General features: G+C 59.8%; 1 protein-coding gene across 5 annotated transcripts in view; it reads left to right on the forward strand.

Moving 5' to 3' along the window:
- The first annotated feature begins 4,004 nt into the window (after window positions 1-4,004).
- FBN3 (fibrillin 3) overlaps window positions 4,005-13,927 on the forward strand; it is a 53,785-nt gene continuing 43,862 nt past the window's right edge. For 2 of the 5 annotated variants that reach the window (XM_059388852.1, XM_059388851.1), the window contains exons 1-12: window positions 4,009-4,148; window positions 6,284-6,494; window positions 6,628-6,710; window positions 7,236-7,334; window positions 7,550-7,645; window positions 7,888-7,983; window positions 9,487-9,684; window positions 9,778-9,903; window positions 10,035-10,160; window positions 12,976-13,128; window positions 13,238-13,420; window positions 13,725-13,862. In XM_059388852.1, the coding sequence (XP_059244835.1) occupies window positions 6,304-6,494; window positions 6,628-6,710; window positions 7,236-7,334; window positions 7,550-7,645; window positions 7,888-7,983; window positions 9,487-9,684; window positions 9,778-9,903; window positions 10,035-10,160; window positions 12,976-13,128; window positions 13,238-13,420; window positions 13,725-13,862 (1,489 nt within the window). In that variant the 5' untranslated portion in view covers window positions 4,009-4,148; window positions 6,284-6,303. Of the gene's footprint in view, window positions 4,149-6,283; window positions 6,495-6,627; window positions 6,711-7,235; window positions 7,335-7,549; window positions 7,646-7,887; window positions 7,984-9,486; window positions 9,685-9,777; window positions 9,904-10,034; window positions 10,161-12,975; window positions 13,129-13,237; window positions 13,421-13,724; window positions 13,863-13,927 lie in introns of all 5 variants that reach the window. The other 3 variants (XM_059388849.1, XM_059388850.1, XM_059388853.1) reach the window with 2 other exon arrangements.

Consider the following 13,927-nt stretch of genomic DNA (forward strand, 5'->3'; position numbering starts at 1 on the left):
AACCTTGATATCATTCTGGGAAAGAAGCCAGATCAAAAGCTGACATTTTATATGATTCCACTTATTTATTTATTTTTACTGTTTTTTTTTGTTTGTTTTTGTTTGTTTGTTTTGTTTTATGTAGGCTCCATGCCTAGCATGGAGCTCAGTGCAGAGCTTCAACCCAAGACCCTAATATCAAGACCTGAGCTGAGACCGAGTCCAACCCTTAACCCAGTGAGCCATCCAGGCACCTCTAGGATTTTATTTTTAAATCATTGCTACACCCAATGTGGGGTTCGAACCCACAACCCCGAGATCAGGGGGTTGCTCCCTGCTGAGCAGAGAGCCCGATGTGGGGCTCGATCCCAAGACCCTGAGATCATGACCTGAGCCGAAGGCAGAGGCTTTTACCCACTGAGCCACCCAGACACCCCTAAAATGTCTAATTTTATGTTATTTGAATGTTACCTTAATTTTATAAAAACAGTAAAAAAAAGAAAAAAGACAATCATCGAGAGGCACTTATTTAGTTTACGAGTAAAATAAGTTTTTCCAAAGAAGAAACGACAACCAAGGACAGAACAATGTACACAGGCGCTAACATTTGTGTTTACTGTTAAGGAAAAAAGAGTATATGCATATGTATCAGAAAGACACAGCACTCTGCTACCTCCCCTCGCCCAGCAGACTGCGGCTTGGGGCTTTGCAGCCTGGGTTCAAGTCTGCCTGGGTTCTTTACTGGCTGGGAGACTGGGGTGAGTGACTTGGGGACTCTGTGCCTCAGTTTCTCCACCGTGCAATGGGGAAGATAGCAGAGCCACCTCGGGGGTCTGTGATGAGGGTTCAGCCCACACACAGGGAGCACTCCATGAACTGGGGGGTCTTGTGGTGTCCCGAGAGCCAGATGGGGAAGCGCTCAGGGTTCGGCTGCTCTCTTTGCTCCTCCTGGCCTGCTTCTGACCTCCTCTGGGCCTTCCCCTGGCCCTCCAGGACCCACCACCTCCCAGCCTCATGCCCGGGCATCTGGCCAAACTCCCCGCCCATGTGCTCCATCCTCCGGGCTCAGCTGCTTCCTGTGCTCAGACAAAGAGAGCTCTGTCCCCAGGCCACCCGGCACAGTGCCCCACACAGCACAGACTCCAGGCACCCCCTCCTGCCATATGTGTTTGTCTCCTGTCCTGGCCCTGAGCTCCTGCGCATGCTCCGCCCACCCTGTCTCCATCCCTTCCTCAAGCCGGGGTTAATGGACATGGCGGGGGTGGGGCAGGGGGCCGACGGTGGTCTCCTAGCCCAGGACACACGTGGTGGTGTCATGTCTGCCTAAGGGGACTTGAGGACAGCACAGGGGGCGGGAGGGGTACACGTGGGAAGAAAGAGCGGAGCTGGAATGACTCAGACATTCCATCATGACCTCCACAGGGGACAGCAGTGAGGGGGGGTGCTCAGGGTAACAGGGACAGGTGACAATTAGTAGGAGCTGGGAGTGAAGGACAGACAGTGTGACAGCAACAGGTGACAATGAGGACACAGCACGACAGCAACAGGTGGCAAAGAGGACACAGGCTGACTGCGACAGAGGACATTGTAATAGAAGAGCTCCGCCCCGGGACTGGTGTACTGTTGGTGGGGAGGCTCGAATCTGGTGGTAAAGGACAATGAGACAGTGTGTGAACATGACAGGTGGCAGTGGAGAAGCAGTACGGCGATGAGAGATGACCACGTTAAGACAGTTTCTGATGGTGACGGACAGAAGGAAGACGTCGGAAGGTGTGACGGGAACAGGGCTGATGACAAGTTAGGAGCAGCACAGCCTACAGGACCTTTGCCATCGACTTGGTCATCAGGTGACTCAAGGGACCTTTCCTTGGGTCTGGGAAATGCACCCCTCATGAGACAGATCCCACGACAGGACTTCGAGACATCCATTTTCCTGGCCTCCTCACAGCAAGGTGGGGATACGCCCCCTATGTCCCTCCAGCCAGGCACCCCCCTCACCCTCATATTTGACAGATGCTGGCATTGGAAGAGGTGGGAAACCCCTGGACCCCGTTTTGCTGAGGGGGGCACTGATTTCAGGCGTCTGGGACCGTTAAGCTTCATCTGAAACCCGGGGAGCAGAGAAGGATGGAAGGTGTCTTTGTGGGACCAGATCTGTGGGCAACTGGGGAGTCACCCTGCTGGCTGCTTTTCTCCTTTGTGGAGGGATTTGTGTGCAACCAAGAGCCTTTTCTGTGGAGGGTGATTTCTGTCGTTTGTAGTTTAAAAACCCTGGCACTCTGGGGGCCGGTACAGCCATTAACAGGTGACAAAGTCACAGCAACAAGGGTAAGGCGTAAAGATGGCAACACAAATGTGACAGGCAGCAGAGTAGCCAGAGTACAGCAAGGTGTGCTCTGGGTGAAAATAAGCGGGTGACAGCGGCGAGTGACAGGTGACCTTGTATAGGGACTTGGGGATATGGCGCTAGTGAAAGGGAGACTGTGACATGCTCTGCCCTTACAACAGTCTCTGGGTGGCACTGGGATGCTGGGGAGAGTGTGGGTGAGAACCTAAATGCCCCATCAGGACAGTGTGATGTGACGGAGTGACAGCATAGGTCACAGAAAGATCCAGGTGGGGGAGCCACTGGAAAGCAGGACGGTGTGGCAGGGGAGGCGGCACAATGACCGGGTACACTTGCTCTACTGTCACTGAGAACTTCTGTTCAACTCCCCACCTCCTCCAGCTCACCAAACCCTGTGGATTCCTTGTCCTCTGCTTCCAGAGAGCGGATGGGGAGAATTCTAGAACCGAAACACTGATCCACCAAGCTTCCTGGGCTCGTCCCCAGCTTCTGCACAAGTGCTGCACTGCTTCTGGGGCCCGGGGTGCCTATCCCCGTGCCCACGTGAGACACACCTGTTAGGCGAAGCATAGACCAGGGTGGGCCCCAGCAAAGGAGCCTGGGAAGGGGGTGACAGAAGTGTCCCCAGAAGCTGGCTCATCCATGACAGCCCCTGGCTCCTTCCACACTAGAATCCTACCTATCACTGCTTTCTGGTTGATCCTGGGGTTCCTTCCCTGGCTTACCCTCCCCCGGGGAACACCAATCCAGCTGCTCCCAGACCAGCCCCCGTTCTAACCCCCACAGTGCAGCTTCTAGAGTGATTCTCCTTCCTGGGAACCCCGCCATGTAAGGGGAGCCTCCTGAGGGCTCCTGGCGTCTGCTTACCTGGCCAGACTCCTCTTCCCCTCTTTCCCTTTCTCTGCTCCCCCAAAGCTCTAGCCTCATTCGATTCCTGCATTTCCACACCCTCTTGTCTCTGGGCCTTTGTCTGACCTGTTTCTCCTGTTTGCCCTTCCCTCTCTGATCTGCTCCTTTCTACTGAACCCTCAAGCCTCCCATCCCCAAAGAGAATGCTCCTTTCCTCCGCTTCTCCAGCCCAGGAGTGTCGGAGTCCAAGTCTGTCTCCTGACACCCACACTGGGTGATTATGAGCCTCTCCCTCGTAGGGTTTTTAGTTATTTAATGAGATAATGTGTACGACACCCTCAGCACCAAGCCGGGCATATAAGCATGGAATAAATATTAGCTCAAATTATTTTTACTATTTATTTATTACATTCCTGAAGTGCTGTGATGAGGTATGATCAGCCCAATTAGCTTTGGGAATTCAATAGGATAAACCAACAATTTGGGAGTGGGGCACCCAGGGGAGGGGCTTTTAGAACTGGGTTTTGCCGGGAGCATAGGAGTTTGCTGAGCGGGATAACTAAGTTTCAGGTCCAATGAACAGCTCAAATTTGATCGCCACCCTGAGTGGTGGTGTCTGTTCTCAAAGGTAATGAAGTGGCGGGTGAAATGCAGAAATTTTCACTCAGCTTGTCCAGTACAAACTGGCAGCTACAATTCTGGCCCGTGAGAAAAACTGGGGTTCAGAAAGTCTAGACCTTTCGGATTCTTAAACTCTTCGTTTTGAGAATCAGATGAAAAATGTGGACTTTCTCCCCAGGAAAGGCATCTTTGCCCCATGTTTCGAGTACATTCTTAGGGGCCTCCGGATCTTACTCTAGTGAAGAAACCCGGGCTCCAGGAGCCGCCAGGTGAGTTCCCAGCGTCACTCCTGGAATTCTCTCGGCCCGAGGGAAGGGGAGGTGGCTTGAGAGGACGGAGGAGGAACTCCTAGGTGAGTCCCGGGACCTCCCGGCCCTGGCTTTCTTCCCGACCACCCCCAAATTGGAGTCCCACCTCAGGGCTACCTCCAGATCAATTCCTACCCGAAAACGCGGTCCCCGCAGCCCACATGCTCCCTCCGCCAAGCGCCCGGAGCCCCCCCATCCAGCGGCTCAGCCCGGGCCACAGCTCTGGGTCCCCCTCCCGTTTCTCCAGCCCCTCCGAGCCTCACCCGCAGCCCCGGGCCCTCCCCCGGCTCCAGCCCCTCCCCCAGTCCGGATCGGAGCCCCCGGCCCCCGCCCCGGGAGCTTCGAGGTGCAAACGCGCCCTCCCCCGACTCCTCCCGCCCCCAACTCCCCCCGAAGCGGCGGCTCCGGGCTGCGATCGCGGCGGGGTCGGCCTCTCGGTTCGCGTTCCCGCCCCCGGCGCCCCGCGCGGCGCGAGCTACCCCTTGAGCGCGGAGCCCCGCGTCCGCTCGCCGTGCCGGCCTCCACGCGCGCCGGCTCGCAGGTCGGGGGAGCGCCGGGCCCGCGGCGGGGCGCGAGCGGGGACGGCGGGGGCCGGGGAGGCCGGGGCGAGGGAGGGGGAGGGGATTCCTTTGTTCGCGGCGGCAGCCCCGGGCCCACCCGCTCCCCTCCCCGCGCCCGGCCGGGGCGCCCCACCCGCAGGTGAGGGCGGAGCCGAGCGTGGTCGCAGCCCGGGGGGTCCCTCGGTCCTCGGGCCCCGCCGGGTGGCGAGCGTGGTCCGCGGGCCCCTCCTCGTCCGCGGAGCCCGGGACCGCTCGCTTCCCGCCCGCGCCGCGCGCGCCCTCCCCGCTCATTCATTCGAGCACCTCCCGGGCGCGGGGCGCGGAGGCGGGGCGGGGGTGGGGGGTGCCGGGTCAGGCCGGGCCACGGGCCCCGGAGCCTGGGGGAGGCGGGGAGCGAGGCTGCGCAGGCCCTGAGGCTGCCTGGAGAAGGCGTCCTCGGGGCGCAGACTGGCGTGGAATGGCTTGGAAGCAGGAAGGGGGTGTCCCTCCGCAGCCAGGTCGGCTCCTCTCTGCCTCTCCGCCAAAGCGGACAAGGGTCTCTTCCTTCCTCAAGGACCTTGGGACCAGGTCAGGCTCTCTCTGCCCAAGGCCCAGAGAGGGGCATCCAGCTGCCCAATGGCACACAGCACAGTCCTTGCCCGTTCCCTGCCTGAGCCCAGTTCTTCTCCCTGGTCTGGAAAGGAGGGCCCGAAAGGGCTCCCCAGAAGGCCATTTGTTCTACCATCTGCCCCTCCAAATATTCAGCTTCCTTCCTCCTACCCTCCGCTGGTCCTCTCCTAACCAGGAGTGGTCCTGTCCTCATGCCCCGCCTCCCAACCTTCAGGTCCTGGAGAGAACAAGCCACCTCCTGGGAGGCGGTGGGACACCCTCCCCCCTCCACCTCTTCCCCTCCCTCCCTTCTGCCTAGGCTTCAGCACTCGCCCACAGCCAGCCCCTCACTAACTGTGCGATGGCCTTAGTTTGCTTATCCACAAAGTGGGCACAAAAGCTCTTCCTTCCCTGCTGGGTGGAGGGAGTGCCCTACCGAGAAGGTGCACCTGCCACCTCCACCCTCCCAGCCAGGTTTCTGGGAGTTTCCTCCATGTCTCCTGCCTTCTTTGGAAGCAGTCTCCACCTCCTGGTGACTCCACCTCCTCACTTTCCCTGGAATTCTGTCCTCTCCTCTCTCCTCTGAACCCCTGCCCCAGCCTCCTCCACTGCATGCTTCCTCCCAGGTTCCTGAGAGCCTTTCCACGCTCCAAACACCCGTTCTCCTGTGTTCCTCTACGTCAAGCCCTTTAAGGGCTCTCCATCACCCTGGATCTACAGGTAGAAGTTCCACGACACAGTGCACTCCTGCGACACCAGCCCGCCTGTCCCTCTCTCCCTCTGCTCTCACTGTGCACTTGGCCCCAGCACCTTTCTCTTGGCTAACTCCATCTCTGAGACATCACACCTCCTCCAAGAAGCCTGCCTGATTGTTCCCCTGCTTCTGGGTCAGGGCTCTAGTAGCTCCCCCATCACACCCGCACCCCTCACCCCCCATTTCCCATAGCCCTGCCATCATCCCAGCGCTCCTGGTTCTGAGTAGTCTGTGGCCAAGGGCTTCTGCTGGGGTTGACTCTGTTTCCTCTCGACAGCCTGTAAGGGACGACACATCATGGTTCTGAAGGGGCTGGCAAGGAGAGGGGCTGGTGCTTTCACCATGGCCTGGGGCCCCCTGGCTCGACTCCTGCTGGCCTGGATGGCCATGTTGTGCTTGGTGGGAGTCCAGGGCCGTTGGGACAAGGCCTTGGAGTCTGCAGGTTCTGGACACGTGCGGAGGAGAGGCGGCCCAGGCATCTTGCAGGGGTGCGTGGTACCGGGCATGCTGAGAGGGTGTGGGCTGGGCTGGGCTGGGCTGTCCCGTTGTGTTGGGGGGAGCAAGGCCTGGGGAACATCCCACAGGGCGGGGGCTCACCAGCTATGCCACGCTTTCCCGAAGGCCCAATGTGTGCGGCTCCCGTTTCCATGCCTACTGCTGCCCTGGCTGGAGGACATTGCCAGGCGGGAACCAGTGTGTTGTGCGTGAGTGCCACTGCCATCTGGAGGGGGGCGCGGTGCTCGGGCTGGGACGCTGGGGCAGCTCTCTGACCTGCTGGCAAGCCGAACCCCAAGTGGACTTCCAAGCGGACTTGGCCAGGGGCGTCAGGCTGAACCATGGGATTGGCCCTTGCCTGTCCTCAGGCTCCCGGGCCACCTGCCCTGTTCCTGTCCTTTGCGCTACTACCTCCCTGTCTCTCTGCCTGCCTGTCTCCGCTCTCATTCCCTGTCTCTGTCCCGTCTCTGTCTCTATCTCTCTGTCAGTCTGTACCTGCCACCTCGGGATTCTAGAATCTGACTCCAGTCCCAGGAGAGCCCTCCGGCCCAATACCACCGTCACCGACCCAGCATGTCCGGTTTCTGTCCTCGCCGCTCAGCACTTCTGGCCCAAAGAGCCCAGCTCCCGATGGCTCCAGCAGACACCCAGAAGCTGGCCTGGGCACTGATGGGGTGGGGAGGGCACAGGAGTCAGGTCCCGGTCCTGACCGTCATCTGATGCGCCCCTTCCAGCCGTCTGTAGGCACGCCTGCGGCAAGGGCTTCTGCTCCAGACCCAGCCTGTGCGCCTGTGCTGATGGGAAGCTGGCTCCCAGCTGCGGGGTGACCCGAGGTGAGCTGGGGAGAGGGGAAATGTCCCCTAGGGAACCCGAGGAGAAGGGTAGAGGCCTCCAGATGCCACTGGGGCACGGGGTGGTGGTGCTACAGGTTGGCTTTGCCGCAGGCCTGAGAGGACGAGAGCTGGGCCAGGCAAGCCTAGTGCTGCGGCTGTTCACAGGCCTTGCGGGACTTGTCGCTTTACTGTGTGTCCCTCCTCCCCATCCTTAGGGTCAGGGTGCAGCGTGAGCTGCATGAACGGGGGTAGCTGCCAAGGGGAGTCCTGCCTCTGCCAGCGGGGCTACACCGGCACTGTGTGTGCGCAGCGTGAGTATCCCCCAGGAGCACCCGGGCCTGGGATCCCGGTGAGCGGTCTCTGACGTCACCTGCCCACCGCCCATGGGTCCTTTTTCTGTGACCAGGGTTTGGAGGGAGGTGCTCACCGTCCCAGTCTTATTATTGGGTCTGGACCCAATGGTGGGGACTCCTGGGTGAAAATGGGCTTTTCTGGGCCCCGGCTCCCTCTGCCACTAGGGGACATCAGGCTACTGTCCTCTCTTCTTCCGCAGCTGTCTGTGACCATGGTTGCCACAACGGGGGCCGTTGCATCGGACCGAACCACTGCGCCTGTGTGTATGGCTTCATGGGGCCTCAGTGTGAGAGAGGTACCAAGCTGGGCATGGAGGGAGGGGCGCGGGTGGATGGAGGGGGGCTTCCTGGCAGCCTCTGAGAGGTAGCCAGGCCCTGGGAAGCTCCAGCTGGCCTCCTTTCTGGTGTGTCTGATGCTGTGAAGGGCAGAGAAACTGTTGCTCCGGAGAAGGGTGTGAAGGAGGGCTTCCTGGAGGAAGTGATAAGTCAGAGTTCATGGGGGGCGCCAGCCCCCTTTTATTGCAAACCACCCCCGACTGTCATAATCCTCGGCCATCAGTCAGTGTACTGCCAGGGCTGAGGGGGGCGGGATCACCTGTGGGGGCCTTTGGCCAAACTCAGACGATGGAAGCAACGGTGTATTGTGGAAAGTTGGTGCTGGGGAAGGTGGGAACAGCTGGATGCCAGTCCCCGGCTGCCCTATGCGTGGGCCCGAAGCTAAGCGGGGTGGTTGAGGTTCTTGCAGAAGATCCAGGAGGGCGACTCAGGGTGCAGAGAACTCACGGAGCCCATGGGAAGCTGGGAAGGAGAAAGCCAACAAGAGCGGGCAGCGTGGGACATGCCCAGGCCGGGAGGCTGGTGGGGTCTCGACTGTGCGGGCGGTCAGACCGCCCCGTGCGGAGCCCAGAGCCGGGGATGCGGGCAGGGCCTGGGACTGACCCGGGCGTTGGGAGGTGCTCCTGAGAGAGGACGCACATCGGGGGCCGAAGCCCGGGCGGAGAGGGTGTAGCCATGAGCCAGAAGCCGGGGCTGGGAGGGTTACCTCGGCACGAGGGGTGGGGTGATTTTAGAAACTGGAATTTGGGCTGGCTGAGGGGGAGGGAGGATCAGTGCGGAGAGTGAGAGAGGGGAGGCCCAAGTGGGTGGTGGATGGTGCGGGCCCCCAGAGAGGCCAGAGTGAGGGGGAGTCCTGAGTTCTGGGTGAATTAGGTGAGATTCTAGAATTGTTTTGGCTTCGGGGAGTCAGGACCATTGTGGATTTCTGTGCAGCTCCTCCTCCCCCTGGGTCTGGGGGGCTGGCTTTGGCTTCTCCTTCTGGGAGGGGCTTCCCTTGGTCCATTGCCAGCCCCTTGATTGGAACCATCTGGAGGTTGGAGCCAGGAAGCCACATCTGAGCCCGTGTCCCAAGGCGGGGGCACCGATGAGACCCCTTTGGCTGGGTTCAGGGTTCAGGGGTGGAGTGTTGTAGGCCCAGAGCCTTGGGGCAGATGCTGGGGTCCTCCTTGGGTCTGGGAGATTTGGCAGGGCAAGACGCAAGCTCGTGGATGAGACAGGCTCTCCTGCTGGGTGTCTGTGGTCTCTGCCCAGGCCAGAAGGGAGTTGGGGGGCTGGGGGAGTGGTCACATTCTTCCGGTGTGCCCTGGGATTTGCGAGCTTGGCGGTCCTGGCCTCCTTTTTGGAGGCTGGTTGGAGAAGGCTTTGGAGAGGAGGGGAATTGAAGGGTGAAGGGCTGCAGTGATGGAGAGGCTTGGGGTGCGAGGCAGCTGGGGGCCAGCTCCCCAAATCCGTTCGTCTTGCAGACTACCGCACCGGCCCCTGCTTCGGTCAAGTGGGCCCCGAGGGCTGCCAGTACCGGCTCGCAGGTCTCGTGTGCACCAAGGCGCTCTGCTGTGCTACCGTGGGCCGTGCCTGGGGCATCCCCTGTGAGCTCTGCCCTGCGCAGCCGCACCCCTGCCGCCGGGGCTTCATCCCCAATATCCACACAGGGGCCTGCCAAGGTAAGCGAGTCCGCGAGGACGGACAGCTGGAGCTGAGTGGGAGCCCTCGCGGCCTTGCTTCTTCCTTCCGATGGGCCCCTCATTCCCTTGCAGATGTGGACGAGTGCCAGGCTGTCCCTGGCCTGTGCCAGGGCGGCAGCTGCCTCAACACCGTGGGCTCCTTTGAGTGCCGCTGCCCGCCGGGACACCGGCTCAGCGAGAACAGTGCCAAGTGTGAAGGTGGGCCATGGGAGGGCGATGGGAGGGGGGTGAGGAGTAACCTCCCCTGTGCTCAGGCTCCCTGGCAAGGAGTAGGAGGGGGCGGGAGGGCTGCGGGTGGACCCTCTTCTGACAGGTGTCCGTCTACACAGATGTAGATGAGTGTCTCAGCGTGCCAGGCCTCTGCTCTGGGGGCGACTGCACCAACACCGGTGGGAGCTTCGTGTGCACCTGTCCCCGTGGGTTTGCCAGCAGCCTGGACGGCTCCCGCTGCCTGGGTGAGCGGGGGCCTGAGGGGTCTGGAGGAACAGAGCGCAGAGAGGAGAGGGGTCCTTCGCTCATCCGTCCTTGCAACCCTCTGGCCTGGGGGTTCCTCCAGCCCTCGGTTTCCCTCCCGTCTGGCATTCTGGCGCCCTACCCATCAGCCTTTGTGCTCTCTAGACCCCAGTCTGGCCCTCCGTCTCTGTGCACACTGTAGCTCTCTGGTCCTCGGTCTTGATCTCTTGGGCCCACCAGCCCACTGCCCCTCCCTTCCGCCCTTGCCACGCCCACCTCCCCTTGGCCCCGCCCCCAGCCGCGTGGTCCCTTTGTGGCTCTGACTCTAGGGCCCTCCTGCCTCCCGTGGTCCTTCCTCATGCCCTCCTGACCCTCCAACCTCCCTCCATCTCTGTGTCCTTCTTCTGCCCATTGGTTTTTCTGGCTTCCTACCTATATTCCTCTTTTCTCTCCCACACACTTTTTTTTTTTTTTTTTAAAGATTTATTTATTTGAGAGAGACTACATGCTAGTCCGGGCTGGGGGGCATCCCAGAGAGGGAGAGAAGCAGACTCCCTGCTGAGTGTGAGCCCAAGGGGGTTCCATCTCACAACCCTGAGATCATGACCTGAGCTGAAATCAAGAGCCTGACACTTAACCGACTGAGCCACCCAGGGGCCCCTCCCAGATGCTTCCTATCTTGCCCCACACCCTCTGTTTGAGATAGGGAAACAGGCCCAGAGAGGGGAGGTTTGCTTGAGCGAACTCGGTAAGTTTAGAACAGATACATGCCTGTACCCATGCCCTACCCAGACACTCCCCCACTAGCCAGGATGAGGTCCTCTGCGCCATGCCTGCCCCTGGATGCTCACCCCCCACACCCCGCCCCAGTGGCAGGGGACCCTGGGCTCTCACTCCCTGTCCTGCTGTTTGGATGAACTCATCAGTAGACTTTAGACATTGTCAATGGCTAATGGGCCAAGCCAGGATTATGGACCCTTGTGGTGGGGGATGGGCAGAGTTTAGAGAGGAGGGAAGGGGCTTGGCTGTTCCCCAGCATCACCAGGGCCCCTGGCTGGGCCTCCACCAGGCAGGGCTGGGAATATTGTGTTTGGAGTTCTGCCCATGTGTTGTGGCCAACGTTAGACCTTCTATTCCTCCCCCCTTGGGGGCTGTCATCTCCAGCATGGAAGATACCCCTGGGCAAGTTCCCTGGAATAAGGGGTCCTCTCCCAGCTACTAAACAGTGGAGCTTAGACTTGAACCAAGGTCAGGCTGCCTCTGAACATGGGCTTGGGATGCAGTCCTGGGTTCCATCTGCTACCTGAGCTGCTCACAAGCTCTGTGACCTCGGGCAAGTGTGCCCCAACTTCCTCATCTGTCAGATGGGGATCACAGAAGTACCTACCTCTTAAATACAATTTTGGAATGATTTGCCGGGGGAGCTGGGTATAGTCGACACTCAACACATGTTCACAAAGACAAAAGAACAGTGCTGCTGGGGTGCTCAGTGGGGCCTTGATCACAGCGGATGCTTTAGAATCTAAAGCAGCATCATTTTTGTTAAAATTCTTATGTTCTGTTTCTGTCTCCCCTACTTGAGAAGCAGCTGCTTGGTCAGATCCCCTGGGGTTCTGGTATCTGATTTCCTGTCCCCTTTCCCTCTTCAGTAGCCGGTGTGACCTTGAATGAATCTGTTGACCTCCCCCAACCTGGGCAGTCCTTGTCCCGTGGGGGGGCTTCCCACCCCTGTCAAGGGCGTAGGATGGTGCTGGGAGTGCAAAGCCCCAACTCCTCCATGTGCGCCTGGGGGTCCCCATGGGTTGGGGCAGGGGAGGCAGAAATGTTTGCGTGTTGGTGCGCCCGTGTGGCTCGGGTGGTTGAGCGTCCTACTCTTGATTTCTATTTGAGTGGTGGCCTCAGGGTCTTGAGATCAAACCCTGAGTGGGCTCCATGCTGAGTGTGTAGCCTACTTGGGATTTTCCCTCTCCCTCGACCCCTCACCCTGCTTGTGCATGTGCTGGTGTGCGCTCTCTCTCTCTCTCTCTCTCTCTCAAAAAAGAGAAATGTTTGCGTGTTTTCTCAGCCTGGGGCAGGGCAGGGCATGGGGCTGCTGTCAGGGGCCCTCCCAGCTGGTGGAAGAGGTTTCACTGTGGGCCACTGGCCAAGATTTGTGCATTTTTAAGCTAAAAATATACTCTTTGAGCCTGAGAAATCTGATCATGGCATAACACTGTTAGACTCCAGAGCAGAATGGGATGGGGAAGGGTGTCCGTGGTTCTCCAGTCCAGGAAGCCTTTGCCTCAGTCCCCCTGAGGCTGCAGTCGTCAATTGAGCAGTCTGCGCCTGGGCCCCTCCTCAAATTCATAGCCTCTTAGGCTATGAATTAGGTTTCCCGAAATGCCCAGGGCTATCAGGTGGGAGCACATAGCCACAGATCCCTGTGTCTGACCTTCCTGCCAGGGCAGACCCCCAATCCCAGAGGTCTTTCTCAGTGTGGTTGAATGCCTGGGGTGACAGGGAGCTTATTACCAATGCCTGCTGTAGGTGCTGGAAGGCTTTTGCTTGGAATGAGCCCAAATCCATCTCCCGGGATAATTTGGAAATCTTTGTAATAAGGTTCTCATCCAGTGAGAATCGGCTGCGTGCCAGATATGGGTACTTCACTTTTTTATCTCAGCAACACTCTTCCAAGGGGAGGTGAATGCTCTGAGCACCCCTGTTCCAGGGATGGGGAAACCGAGGCACAGAGCTGCAAGGAGTCCTGTCCTGCTGACTGTTTTGGAGCTGGGGTTTGAACCCAGGACTGGTGACCAATCCTTCCCGTCCCCGTCGCAGACTACCGGGCCGGCACCTGCTTCTCCACGCTGATTGGAGGCCGCTGTGCTGGAGACCTCGCTGGCCATTACACTCAGAGGCAGTGCTGCTGTGACAGGGGCAGGTGCTGGGCAGCTGGCCCAGCCCCTGAGCCGTGTCCTCTGCGGGGCTCTGGTGAGTGGCCTGGGGCTGCCCCTACCCTCCTCTGCCCCCAGACCTCCCTGCAGAGGAGGGGCCCTGGGACACGACAGAGGGCCTGACCTTAAACCCTGCTTCTTTGCAGATGAGTTCCAGCGACTGTGTGTGCAGGGGCTCCCACTGCTGCCCTCCTACCCTGGCCCCTTACCCGGTCTCCCTGGCTTTGGGTCCAATGGTGTGCGTCCTGGCTTTGGGCCGGGTCGCCACAGCCCCCATGGCTCCAGTGGGCATGGTGTTCCCAGCCTGGGCCTTGGCAATGCCCACATTGGTGAGGCCTGGGACTTGGGAAGAGGGATCCAAGACCTGGGGGAGTGGGTCCAGGCTTCAGAGGGTGGGTCAGCTCTTTGGGGGTTGGGGGTCCTAACCCAGGTGAAAGTACTTACAGTGGTCTGGACTGGGCCTAGATTTGGGATCTGGGTCTCAAAGGCAGGATCTGGGCCTTGGGTGAGGGTCTGAAGTTAGGGCACCACGCCAGGCCGATGTGGGCAGGGTTCCAGCCTCAGAGTGGGCGTCCCAACGCAGGGGCAAGCCCTCGACTCAGGGGCACCTGTTGTTCTCTCCCTCGGGCACAGCCACCTTGAACCGGACCATTGACATCTGCCGACACTTCACCAATCTGTGTCTCAATGGCCGCTGCCTGCCCACCCCTTCGAGCTACCGCTGCGAGTGTAACGCGGGCTACACGCAGGACGTTCGAGGGGAGTGCATCGGTGAGTCCCGGCTGGGTGGGCGGGGCCGCGCCTGCCGGTGGGCGGGGCCGCGCCTGCCGGTGGGC

Source organism: Mustela nigripes, chromosome 2 (assembly GCF_022355385.1).
Source record: "Mustela nigripes isolate SB6536 chromosome 2, MUSNIG.SB6536, whole genome shotgun sequence".
NCBI classification, from domain to species: Eukaryota; Metazoa; Chordata; class Mammalia; order Carnivora; family Mustelidae; genus Mustela; species Mustela nigripes.